General features: G+C 44.9%; 1 protein-coding gene across 4 annotated transcripts in view; it reads right to left on the bottom strand.

Annotated features, from left to right (window-relative positions):
• Positions 1 to 7,474, bottom strand: part of STARD9 (StAR related lipid transfer domain containing 9) — a 119,574-nt gene extending 112,100 nt beyond the window's left edge. For all 4 annotated transcript variants that reach the window (XM_079989753.1, XM_079989752.1, XM_079989755.1 and 1 more), the window contains exons 1-2: positions 6,957 to 7,474; positions 2,755 to 2,824 (exon numbers count right to left, since the gene is read on the bottom strand). In XM_079989753.1, the coding sequence (XP_079845879.1) occupies positions 2,755 to 2,824; positions 6,957 to 7,003 (117 nt within the window). In that variant the 5' untranslated portion in view covers positions 7,004 to 7,474. The remainder of the gene's footprint in view (positions 1 to 2,754; positions 2,825 to 6,956) is intronic.
• Positions 7,475 to 12,107: the final 4,633 nt, after the last annotated feature.

Raw genomic sequence — 12,107 nt, 5'->3', positions numbered from 1 at the left:
GCCACCCCTGGCTGGACTTGATAAGCCTTTGGGGGGATTCCATTAAAACAGTTCTTATATTTAGAAGTTAAGTGCTACAAAGTTCCATTTCCTAATCAAATAAACCACACTTCAATCCCAATAAATATTTCTGAATGTATGCATTTCCCATATTTGCCTATGGAAAAGGAAAATTCCACATATGCATCCAATGAAAGTTAGAGTTCTTTCCTCGGGTATCCATAAGAAATAGAAGAAACATATGATTCCAAACTAGTTCAGCATGTGAGTTGGCATAAAATGGTTATCTCCCTAACTCTCAAACTTGCCTGTGATGAGAGGAGGAAACAGACATTGCAACAGTGTTTAAAACTGTAATTGTGTTCATCTACTTTAATTATATATTTGAAAACATGAAGTGGCATCATAATAAGCTGCAGTTCTCCTTTAGTTCTGTTAGATGCAAGCATTTCACATAGCTGCTCCATGTCTGCAAGCTTGCCACCAGCAGAGTATGTAGACATATATTTTGGTCAACACCTTGCAGTGTCTTACAAATGACAATAAAAATTATCCATTACTTATGCCCTCCATACCCCAACCACAATAAAGAACCAGCCAACTGATCTCATGAATGTCCTAAAAGACACTGAACACCATCTATCTACTGGCCCCCTCCTAGAATAGGTCCAAGAATTATCCCAGCTCCAGAAAGAATATAAAAGAAGGAGGAAAACACTTATCTAGTTATTTGATTTCTGCCAACAGCCTCTTAAGGCATTTAAAATACTAATTATCTTAAGCAAGTCACCTAAAATAATCAGGCGGACATGCATATACAAATAAAGACTAAGCAAGAAATAGAAAGCATCTGTCCTGCCCAATTCCCACAGTAATCATGGTTACTCTATAATTCACTTATCTGCCTTTATTCCGAATAGTAAGATACATTGCCAACAGAAACTGATTTTGGCCCCATTTTACTATTTGACTAAAAGAGTACAGTAGCATTCAGGAGTCCCAATGTCTGGAAAAAACCAGTTCTGTTTCCCATGCCCTATAAAAGAAGCCTCCAAGAATCTCAAAACGGAAAGGATGTACAGTCCAACTAAGTCAATTCTAAACGTAGCCAGTCACCCATCAGGATGTTAACTGTAGCTCAATACACAGTTCTGTTACGTTTCCCAGAGATTAGTTGCAATCCTATTAGACTGCAATTAAAAGAGAGGGCAAGGGAGAGAGAAATAAGGAAGAAAGTTATCCAGATGTTTGGAATTTTGTCCTTATCTTACTGTTACTAACAATTTACTGACAGCCTTGACAAAATAAAGGCATTCAACTGAAATGCAGGGAGCTGCAGCAACAGAAGCATGGCTAGAAGAAGGCTATGTTATCATCTGTTTTAAAGATCAACAGATGTTTACTTCAATTCCATAAGGAACTCAGAAGCTGTGCCAATTTAGGTTTCCCTGCCCCCCCCCTTTGCATTTCCTTCCCAGTTTATTTTTAAATTTGCTTTTGGGATACGAAAGAATGATTTTCAGCAGATTTTTCTAAAGGACTGGCAACTGCTTAAAAAAAAACCAACGTAGCAAAACAGTAGGTTTACTGTTTCCCAGACATAGAACGAAAGTCCTCTTAATACATAACATAAGAACATAATAAAAGCCTGCTGGATCAGGATAGTAGCCTATCTAGCCTGGCATCCTGTTCTCACAGTGGCCAACCAGATGCCTGTGGGGAACCTGCAAGCAGGGCTTAAGCACAATATCATTCTCCCCTCCTGTGGCTTTCAGCAACTGATAAAACTCTGCATTGCACTCAAAACACACTTATACCTCAGTATAATTGTGGCTTCAGATTTTGCTCTTGTGCCAAAATCAAGAGGGCCATGTTTGTATGAGCATTCCCCCCCCCCAAAGGTACCTCAGGTATCTCAAAATGATGCTTTCAGAAAGCAGTATGAGAATTTGATGCAAGAGTCCATCCACCCAGGGAAACAAAATGCATCCACCCAGGAAAACAAAATGCAAAAACGTAACAAACGGTAAGTGAAGTCACCGCAAGTTGAAGCTAGGATTCAACCTGCACAAATGTAAGCTAGACATGCAGACCAAAGGAGAGTGCTCCCACAAAACATATACAGTGGTATATCGGGTTAAGAACTTAATTTGTTCCGGAGGTTCATTCTTAACCTGAAACTGTTCTTAACCTGAAGCACCACTTTAGCTAATGGAGCCTCCCACTGCTGCCGTGCTGCTGCCGCACGATTTCTGGTCTCATCCTGAAGCAAAGTTCTAAACCCAAGGTACTATTTCTGGGTTAGCGGAGACTGTAACCTGAAGCGTATGTAACCCGAGGTACCACTCTACAGGAATGGGAGGCAAAGTACTGATCTATACAATGCCTCTGCATGTTCTGATTGGTGAGATACAGACCAGCCTTGGATTGTCAACTCAAGGTCATCTTGCAATGGTTCTGTTTGTTTATTTATTACATTCCTATTCCATCTGTTCCCCAATAAACTCAAAGAGCAGCATATATAGGGTGGCCCCATTTTCTCCTTCACAACAACCCTGTGATGCAGCTTCGATGAAGAAATTGGCCAAAGTTCACCCAGCAAACTTCATGGCTAAATAGTAATAAATCCTTGCCTCTTCTGTTCCAAGTCTAATGTTATATCCATTACACCACATTGTCTCTACTCTACAGGCAACAAGAATTGCACTAGAGATGTCAGGCTTTTCAGATGCCAAAATAAAAATTAAAGCATACCTTTAGGTTTCTGACTTTTGCCACTCTATCTTCAACCTCTACAATTATTCTTCTTCCTTCTGCGAGCTCTCTGAAAATCAGATGAAAACAAATTATATAACTATGAAGATACAAAGCTTTTTTTGTATTAAAAAACAATAATGATATGTATTAAAACATTATGGGTATGTTTCAGAACTTTCAGGTCGCACTGGTTTAAACAGGAGTGAGTTTAAGAGTATTTTTCATTCTCCCAGTAAAGTGTACCTGATAATGTTTAACTTCATTGGGCCCAGTCCCCTTATTTCTGCGTTCTGCTATGTAATAACTTGCTTATAGTCCTAATTTTGTAATGGTCAAAATTGTTTATAGATGCATTCACAAGCGACTCTGAAGCAAACAATACAATCAGGAGAATTAAGTTAATGGAAAACCATTAGTTCAGTCACATACACCAACAAATATTCTATACATTTAGAACTTTAAAGGTAGAAAAAGTAACAGAACAACCATAACCTTAAACAGAAGAATACTTTTCATGAAGAGAGATAAATGTCTTAAATTCAAATGAATTATTTTATTTTTACTTTTGAGAGATTTTCTAAAAGTACTTAGATATGCTTTAAAAGTCAGATGATGACAGAAGCAGATGATATAAACTAACTACCCAAAGCATGACACTATTTAGTTTCCGCAAATTAAAGGCAAGTTAACACAGATTGCCTTTTGAAGGTAAAAGCTGGGAGCTTAAATCTCTTCAAGAGTACTGGTCAAGGCAGAAAAAAATAATGCTGCTATGAGACTTCTCCATTAAAGAAAACTGCAGAAGTACCACAAGACCTGCTCAGAAACAGAGTGTGACTTAAGGATGGGTAGGCAAACTAAGGCCCAATCGCCTTCTAAATCTGCCCTGCAGATGGTCTGGGAATCAGCATGTTTTTACATGAGTAGAATGTGTCCTTTTATTTAAAATGCATCTCTGGGTTATTTGTGGGGCATAGGAATTCATATATATTTTTCAAAATACAGTATAGTCCAGCCTCCCACAAGGTCTGAGGGACAGTGGACTGGCCCCCTGCTGAAAAAGTTTGTTGACCCCTGGACTTAAGAGTTTACTCTGTGAAGAAACCTCAGAGCTATTCCCTTGTTTCATTTGCATTAATTTATTTTGGTTTTCTCCTGATTAATGGCAGAGAGTGCAAGCCAAGTAAAACATACTCAGAGTAAGACCAGTGAAATAAATAGACAAGCAAATTGTTTTGAATGGGTCTGCTCATAGTATGATTTAGATGAATATTGTACAGAGGCACCAGAATTTCACTATTACCTGATTCCTGGAAGCTGGTTATGGAAGCTGCATTACTTAGGTCCAGCATAAAAATGCAGGATTTAACGTTAAGATTTGCTTCTAACTTTCTGGATTGAGACATGGTTGCCCAAGTCATCTTAAAACGCTGCTTAATTCAAGTATACTTGAATTTGTTTAAAGGCTGAAAAATCTATACCACCTAGGACATAAATGGCTATTTATTATAAGGGTCAGTGGTCCAAAAACATGACCCAAGTTAATAAAAAAAATGAAAGTAGTAAAACAAGCAAGCGGCATATTGAAATATTCAATCTGTTTCTTTGTTGCTGTTCTCTCTTTTCTCCAGAGGAGGAGTTACGTTACTAGTCATACAAAGTTTTGCAACCGCTCCAAAGTTTTCTCTCTCCCACCCTCCCCAAATTTCCACAGTACACATGGTTTTAATCATCCCATTAGACACAGGCACTCACTCACACAATGGTCTTTCCAGCACGTATGAGAACTGAATTTGCAATCTTGTACATCAGCTTTTAGGATGTGTGGAATTGCTAAATGCATAAACTCAGCCTGCAAAGCAGGGAGAATGAAGAGGATTGGTTAACAGCATTGCTTGAGCCCATAGCAGCCCTGGTGGGTGGACGCAAGCGCAGGGAGCAGGGTGCACTGGGAGCAGGGGTAGAGGGAGAAGGAGCCCACTGCGGAACCCCACAGCACCCCCACACCCGGCACACCTTGTCCACAGCCCCTGGCGGGGTCAGGGTTGATGGAGCCTGCTCCTCTGTGCTCCGGGTGCAGAGCAACACGTGGGGACATGGCCAATGGAGCTTGTTCGTCCCTCTGTGTGCCAGGTGCACGGAGGGAGAAAGGAGCTCCATTTGGGCCCACAAGGCACAGTGGCCAATGAAGCTCGTCCCTCCCTCAGCTGCAGTGCCGCCACCGATGGGCGACTGCAGGGGATCACAGCATTGGAGAGGGGCAGTGCTGCCACCTCTTAAACACTTCTGCCCCTGGGAGTGGAGCGGCTCCTGCCCACACCCCAGCCCCAAAGACCAGCCCAGGCGTAGTTTCCTTTGTTGTGCCCCCTCAAAAATGTGCCCAGGGCAACAGCCCCCCATGCTATGCCACTGGTGCAGGTAGAAATATTACAGAAGTTTAGAAATGACTTAGTTCTATCTATGGTAACATCAGCATTTCTAGAGACCCCAAAATTTTATCCTTAGCACTTTAGCCACTGTCCATTGGCAGTAGTGCAATATTTTCTCTTCATATAATAGATGGGGAGCATGACCTATTTGTGTGCTTCAGGAAAAGATAATGCCCTCACCAATTCATGGATGGAGGTTGACTTGACTAGCAATGAAATGTCCTTCACTGCACCTGAGAAAAGCTAGTTTCGAGGGTGGAGAACAGGCCATGTGAAGTCAAGCAGCTCTGTTCTGCAACAGAATGGTACAGACAGGGGGCACCATCACTGTCCCCCAGGAACTGTTGCCTAAGGTAGTCATATCACTCAGCCAGGATATGCATTTTACACAGCCAGAGAATGTGCCCTTGTCAAGAAATTAAGTAACAACTTAGGGTTTTCTGAACTGGCAGGGCTCTGTCAGGAGAGGAGTAGCTTGCCTTTCAAGTTTTTTGGTAATTATAAAGTAATGTTAGATGAGCACTCCATCACTGGAATAGCAAACTCCTGCAAGGGCACAGAAACCAAGGACTTCAAGTGATTAAAAATAACAAGTTTATAAAACAGCATGGGGAAGTTTAGTTTTGCTCATCTTTAGGCGCCGCAGGTACAGTTTCTACGATTGTCTATTATACTTTGTCTTCCATGAAGCAATCACAAAAGCAGTGAACATGGCAACTGGAAAAAAACCAATCACATTATCAGAGTCCTAAGTGTGCAGTTTGCGTGGAAAATGCAATATTTTAGCAACAAAAGTGGAGTCTTGGGAGAAGACAACTGGATCCCATAGCAATTGCACATTTAATACACTAGTATAAACTCACTGCCTGGAAAGGCCTTTAAATAATTCAACTGTAGCCAAGTTGTTATGAACTCAAAACACGTTTTTAATAATGCAGAGCATTCCTATAACAAATATATCATGTAGACAAAGCATAGCGTACTCAGCATGCTTCCTTCATGGGAATAAACAAGTCTCACTGGAGTTCTGAGTACTATATACCTAAACAGAGACTGCCCAGAAATGTGCCACACTTCGTATAGCCCCCTTTGACACAACCCGTCTCCATTTCAGGGGTGCCAACTTGAATAAAATATTGGGGGGGGGGAGCTCAGTCCCACCCCACACAATCTATCACAAGACACGGTGTGCGCACACCATTTCAATGGTGATGCCCAACTTTTGGGGGGATGCACTGCACCCTCAAATATTTTACTGGGGGGTTGAGGGAATCCCGACCCCTAGGATTTGGCTCCTATGCTCCATTTGCACCTTTTGCACTGATGCCCAGCCCTCCCTTCTCTCTGGCCACGCATTCCTATCACTCCTCCCGTTACTGGACAATATAGTTTATAGTCCCACAACATCAGGCTGAGCGAGGCGATACTACGACCTTTCTTGCCCCATCACGTCGCAGCACCAGCTTCCCGCCTCCCCTCAGCCCAGCCCAGCCCAGCCCAGCACTTCAGTTCCTGCGCTGCCCAAGTTTTCTGCAAGCGACGCAACCATTGCAACCAGCACATGTTAACACCTGGCAGCTCCTCCACATAGGAGACGCGAGCGCCGCACATAACGGTCCCACATGCGCACAAGCCGCGCTACGGTGCAAACAAGTTGGCGGCGCGTGCGTGCAAAAAGCGTCCTCTCCCACCCTTTGTGCACATAGACGTGTGTCTGCGTCTTCGAGGTCGACTCCCTCTCTTGCCGCCCCAGCGCCACCCCCGGCCCACCTTTTGCTGAGAGGCCGGACCCGCACCGCCACTTTGACATTCGCCATGTCCCGTCTTGAGTTGCAGCAAAAGGCGCCCCCTGCTCTCCTCCACCGCTGAAGCCACGACGCCGCATCACATCCCCGCCGTCCTCCTCCGAGCGCCTCGGCTCTCCGCAGAGCCCTGGGCAGGGGAAACGCGGCCCGACCCCGCCCAGCACAGCGCAGCTGCTCTTGAGGGAAGGGCCTGGCCGCCTGGGGAGAGGAGAGGAAATGGGGAGGGAGGGGCTGGGGCTGCTGCTGCTGCTGCTGCTGCTGGGCCGGTCTGAGGGAAGCGGGTGTCTCCAATTTCCCTCCGTTTTCCGTGTGCCGCTGGGTCTGCGGCTAAGTGGCCGGCTGCTCCAACTTCTGGGCGGGTGTGGAATACTCCAAGTCAGGGTGAAACCTGAGAGAAGTTCATGGAGTATGGAAAGACGCTTAACTCGACAACTTTCCACTCTTGGCCTAAAGAGGGCGCTGGGTAACGCCATAATAATAATAATAATAATAATAATAATAATAATAATAATAATAATAATAATAATAGAAAGTCCAGCAATATCTCACCCCAATGTGGGTGAGACATGTGCGTCAAAAAAGAAAATAAACCACATCTGGCTTCTCAAAAACAGCACCTGTGGTGAGGTGGGTTCTGGCTCGCTTAATAACACGTAGAACAAGGATGGCGTGCTTCCTTGAAGAACAAAAACAGCAATCTTCTTGGTGCATTGTTTTATTTAGAAAGAGGTCAAGTGTGATTGGCACATAATTCTGTAGTAAGCCATCCTAAAGGTACGGAGTAAACCGCCTTTGCTGAATCAGGCCAAAGTTCTTAATCCAGCATTCTTTGCAAAAATGCCAGCAATTACGGTACTGGGCAATAGAGTCGACCAGAAACTGATCACCAATACATGGATACACCTGTAAGCCCCAAGGAGCCTTCTGACCCCATGACTGATCTTACCTGACTGGCACTCTCTGCTTGCTGCTGTGACACACACCTTTGTTCACCACCTGAACACCCCATCTTGCAATTTGAGCTTTATCTGTTGTGGGCCCACTGCTCTGAGCCTCATCTAACACCCTTGATGGCATGTTTCCTGGATCCTTGGCTGCTTTGGGTCCACTCTATAGTGTATACACGAGTAGATGCTAAAATGCAGATCCTCGCATATATAAAACTTCCCTAGAAAGATACCCAAACTAATACTGCACATAGGTAGAAGAGTCAGCTTATGTAATATTACAACAAAATAAATTTTGTATTGCAACAAAATTATTGGTAGCCACCTTTACAAGGTTCAAGATGATTTATACTAACAAAACCATTCAAAATTAAATTATGAAACTCAAAGGGCAAACCAAAAATATAAAGTGCAGCTACCCACTAAGGAGAAACTGCACACCTCTGAGGGGAAAGCATTCCAAAACCTTGGAGCAACTGATGAAGGAAAGGCCCCGTTATGTTCCTGATAAGTTGTATATGGAGCAAGGTCTGACTCAGTAACTAAAAGTGTCATAGTTAATACTAGGGAGGTGGTTGCAGAAATATGGGGCCCAGTGTACAGAATGCTTTTAAAAGGGAAGCACTAGCTTTTCATCTAGTAAGTATACTGACAGCCAGTGCAGGTGACACAGTATTGGGTGAATACAATCACACCTTCTATCTGTTAGGAAAGGCAGAGTGTGTTCACACTGTACAGTTATCTTCATACTGCTAAAAATACTATTTATGCAGCACTTTTTCACTTTCAGAGAGCTTTAGTGTCTTTAAGGTATTTGCCTTCACAATACCATGAGTTTAGTATTGTTTCCATTTTGCAATATAGCGATAATACTGATATCTATAATCTTGTTCAAAACCACACTGTGAGCCGATAGTTAAAAGTTAAAAATAAAGCGGGGGTGTGGTGGAAAGCATGTAAACTTTCAGACTATTACTGGTAACAAAAGGGAACCATTCACAGTTATGCCCCCTAGTGACAAATGCATCAGCACACCAAGACCATTAGAGATGACCATTCAAATTTGTGTGGTTACTAGTTATCTGTTCAATGTTGTCATCACCTGTCAAGAGTCAACCACTGTTGTCTTCCTTTTTCTCAGACAGCATATAACGGTATGAAGTTCCATTTGCCATCATGTCTTTGTGAAAAGATTTTGAGATTGCTCATATGTAACAATCTGTGTAACATGTAGGAATTTACCAGCTAGTTTTATTTAAACATCTAGTGCAATGCATGGATCACGGACCCACAATGTTTTGCAACTCTCAATACAAACCAAGGTTTTTGGGAAATTCTATTTGCTTTTCATTATCTTATCTGAAACCTCAGGTGCTGTGTTCATTTCTTTTAAATTAAATTGTAGCACTCTGGATTTGAGGCTGCAGTCCTAAACACACTGATGAAGTAAATTTCTTCGGATTGAATAAGACTGACTTCTGAGTTAACATGCTTAGGACTGTGCTGATAAATTGTCCTGTTGTTGCATCATGTAAACTTTGTGAATGTACTCTAATAGAAATATCTGGTTAAATTAGTATAATAATAATAATAATAATAATAATAATAATCATTATTATTATTATTATTATTTATTATTTGTACCCCGCCCATCTGGCTGGGTTTCCCCAGCCACTCTGGGCGGCTTCCAACAAAGAAGAAAAATACACTAAAATGTCACATATTAAAAACCTCCCTGAACAGGGCTGCCTTCAGATGTCTTCTGAATGTCAGGTAGTTGTTTATCGCTTTGACATCTGATGGGAGGGCGTTCCACAGGGCGGGCGCCACTAACGAGAAGGCCCTCTGCCTGGTTCCCTGTAACTTGGCCTCTCGCAATGAGGGAACCGCCAGAAGGCCCTCGGAGCTGGACCTCAGTGCCCGGGCAGAACGATGGGGGAGGAGACGCTCCTTCAGATATACTGGACCGAGGCCGTTTAGGGCTTTAAAGGTCAGCACCAACACTTTGAATTGTGCTCGGAAACGTACTGGGAGCCAATGTAGGTCTTTCAAGACCAGTGTTATATGGTCTCGGCGGCCGCTCCCAGTCACCAGTCTAGCTGCCGCATTCTGGATTAGTTGTAGTTTCCGGGTCACCTTCAAAGGTAGCCCCACGTAGAGCGCATTGCAGTAGTCCAAGCGGGAGATAACCAGAGCATGTACCACTCTGGCGAGACAGTCTGCAGGCAGATAGGGTCTCAGCCTACGTACCAGATGGAGCTGGTAAACAGCTGCCCTGGATACAGATTTGACCTGTACCTCCATGGACAGCTGTGAGTCCAAAATGACTCCCAGGCTGCGCACCTGGTCCTTCAGGGGCACAGTCACCCCATTCAGGACCAGGGAATCCTCCACACCTGCCCGCCTCCTGTCCCCCAAAAACAGTACTTCTGTCTTGTCAGGATTCAACCTCAGTTAGCTGCCATCCATCCTCCAACCGCTTCCAGACACTCACTCAGGACCTTCACCGCCTTCACTGGTTCTGATTTAAAAGAGAGGTAGAGCTGGGTATCATCTGCATACTGATGAACACCCAGCCCAAACCTCCTGATGATCTCTCCCAGCGGCTGCATGTAGATGTTGAAAAGCATGGGGGAGAGGATAGAACCCTGAGGCACCCCACAAGTGAGAGCCCAGGGGTCTGAACACTCATCCCCCACCACAACTTTCTGAACACGGCCCAGGAGGAAGGAGCGGAACCACTGTATGACAGTGCCCCCAGCTCCCAGACCCCCAAGACGGTCCAGAAGGATGTTATGGTCGATGGTATCAAATGCCGCTGAGAGATCCAGCAGAACTAGGAAACAGCTCTCACCTTTGTCCCTAGCCCGCCGGAGATCATCAACCAGTGCGACCAAGGCAGTTTCAGTCCCATGATGAGGCCTGAATCCCGACTGGAAGGGATCCAAATGGTCTGCTTCTTCCAGGCGTGCCTGGAGTTGTTCAGCAACCACACGCGCAATCACCTTGCCCAAGAATGGAAGGTTTGAGACTGGGCGATAATTGGCCATCGTGGCCGCATCTAAAGATGGTTTTTTAAGAAGCGGTAACCGCCTCTTTCAGCGGGTCTTGAAATAACCGCCTCTTTCAGCAGGTCTGGGAAGGCTCCCTCACGGAGGGAAGCATTCACCACCCCACGAAGCCCATCGCCCAGTCCTTCCCGGCTAGCTTTTATAAGCCAGGATGGGCAAGGATCCAGGAGACAGGTGGTTGGCTTCACTCGTCCAAGCAGCCTGTCCACATCCTCGGAGGTAACAAATTGGAATTGATCCCACACAACTGGACCAGACAGGACTCTAGCACTCTCCCGCCCCGGCCCTGCTCCCACGGTGGAGTCTACTTCTTCCCGAATCTGAGCGATTTTATCTGCAAAAAAATTTGCAAAATCATTGCAGGAGAACATGTGGCCCGTACTGGGCCCCGATGTTACAGGTGGTTCCACTAAATTGTGAACCACCTGAAAAAGTCTCCTGCTGCTGTTTTCTGCAGATGCAATAGAGGCGGCGAAGAAAGTCTTCTTCGCCGTCGCTATCGCCACTTGGTAGGCTCGACGTTGAGCTCTAACCTGTGTCCGATCAGATTCGGAATGAGTTATCCGCCACCGGCGCTCTAGCCGTCTCAACGATTGTTTCATTGCCCTCAGATCCGTGGAAAACCACGGGGCTCTCCGGGCTCCATGCAATCGGAGAGGGCGCTTCGGAGCCAGTCAATAGCCCTGGTTAACTCCGCATTCCAGCGGGCCACCAGGGAATCGGCTGAAAGGCCATCAACATGGGATAAAGCATCCCCTACCACTCTCTGGAAACCATTTGGATCCATTAAGTGGCGGGGGCGGACCATCTGAATCAGTCCCACCTCCCTGCAAAGGGTATGGGTCGCAGAGAAGTCCAGTTGCACCAGGAAGTGATCTGACCATGGCACTTCTTTCGTTTCACTTTTACTTAGTGTCAGATCACCAACATCCATAGAGGTAAACACCAGGTCCAAGGCATGTCCATGGCTATGGGTTGGGCCAGACTTATTCAGGGACAGCCCCATGGAGGCCATGCTTTCCATGAAGTCCCGAGCGGCCCCTTGTAAGGTCGTGTCGGCATGGATGTTAAAATCCCCTAGGACAACCAAGCTAGGTG

The sequence above is a fragment of the Podarcis cretensis genome, assembly GCF_951804945.1.
Source record: "Podarcis cretensis genome assembly, chromosome: 1".
Classification (NCBI taxonomy): domain Eukaryota; kingdom Metazoa; phylum Chordata; class Lepidosauria; order Squamata; family Lacertidae; genus Podarcis; species Podarcis cretensis.
This window is presented reverse-complemented; position numbering and strand designations above follow the sequence as displayed.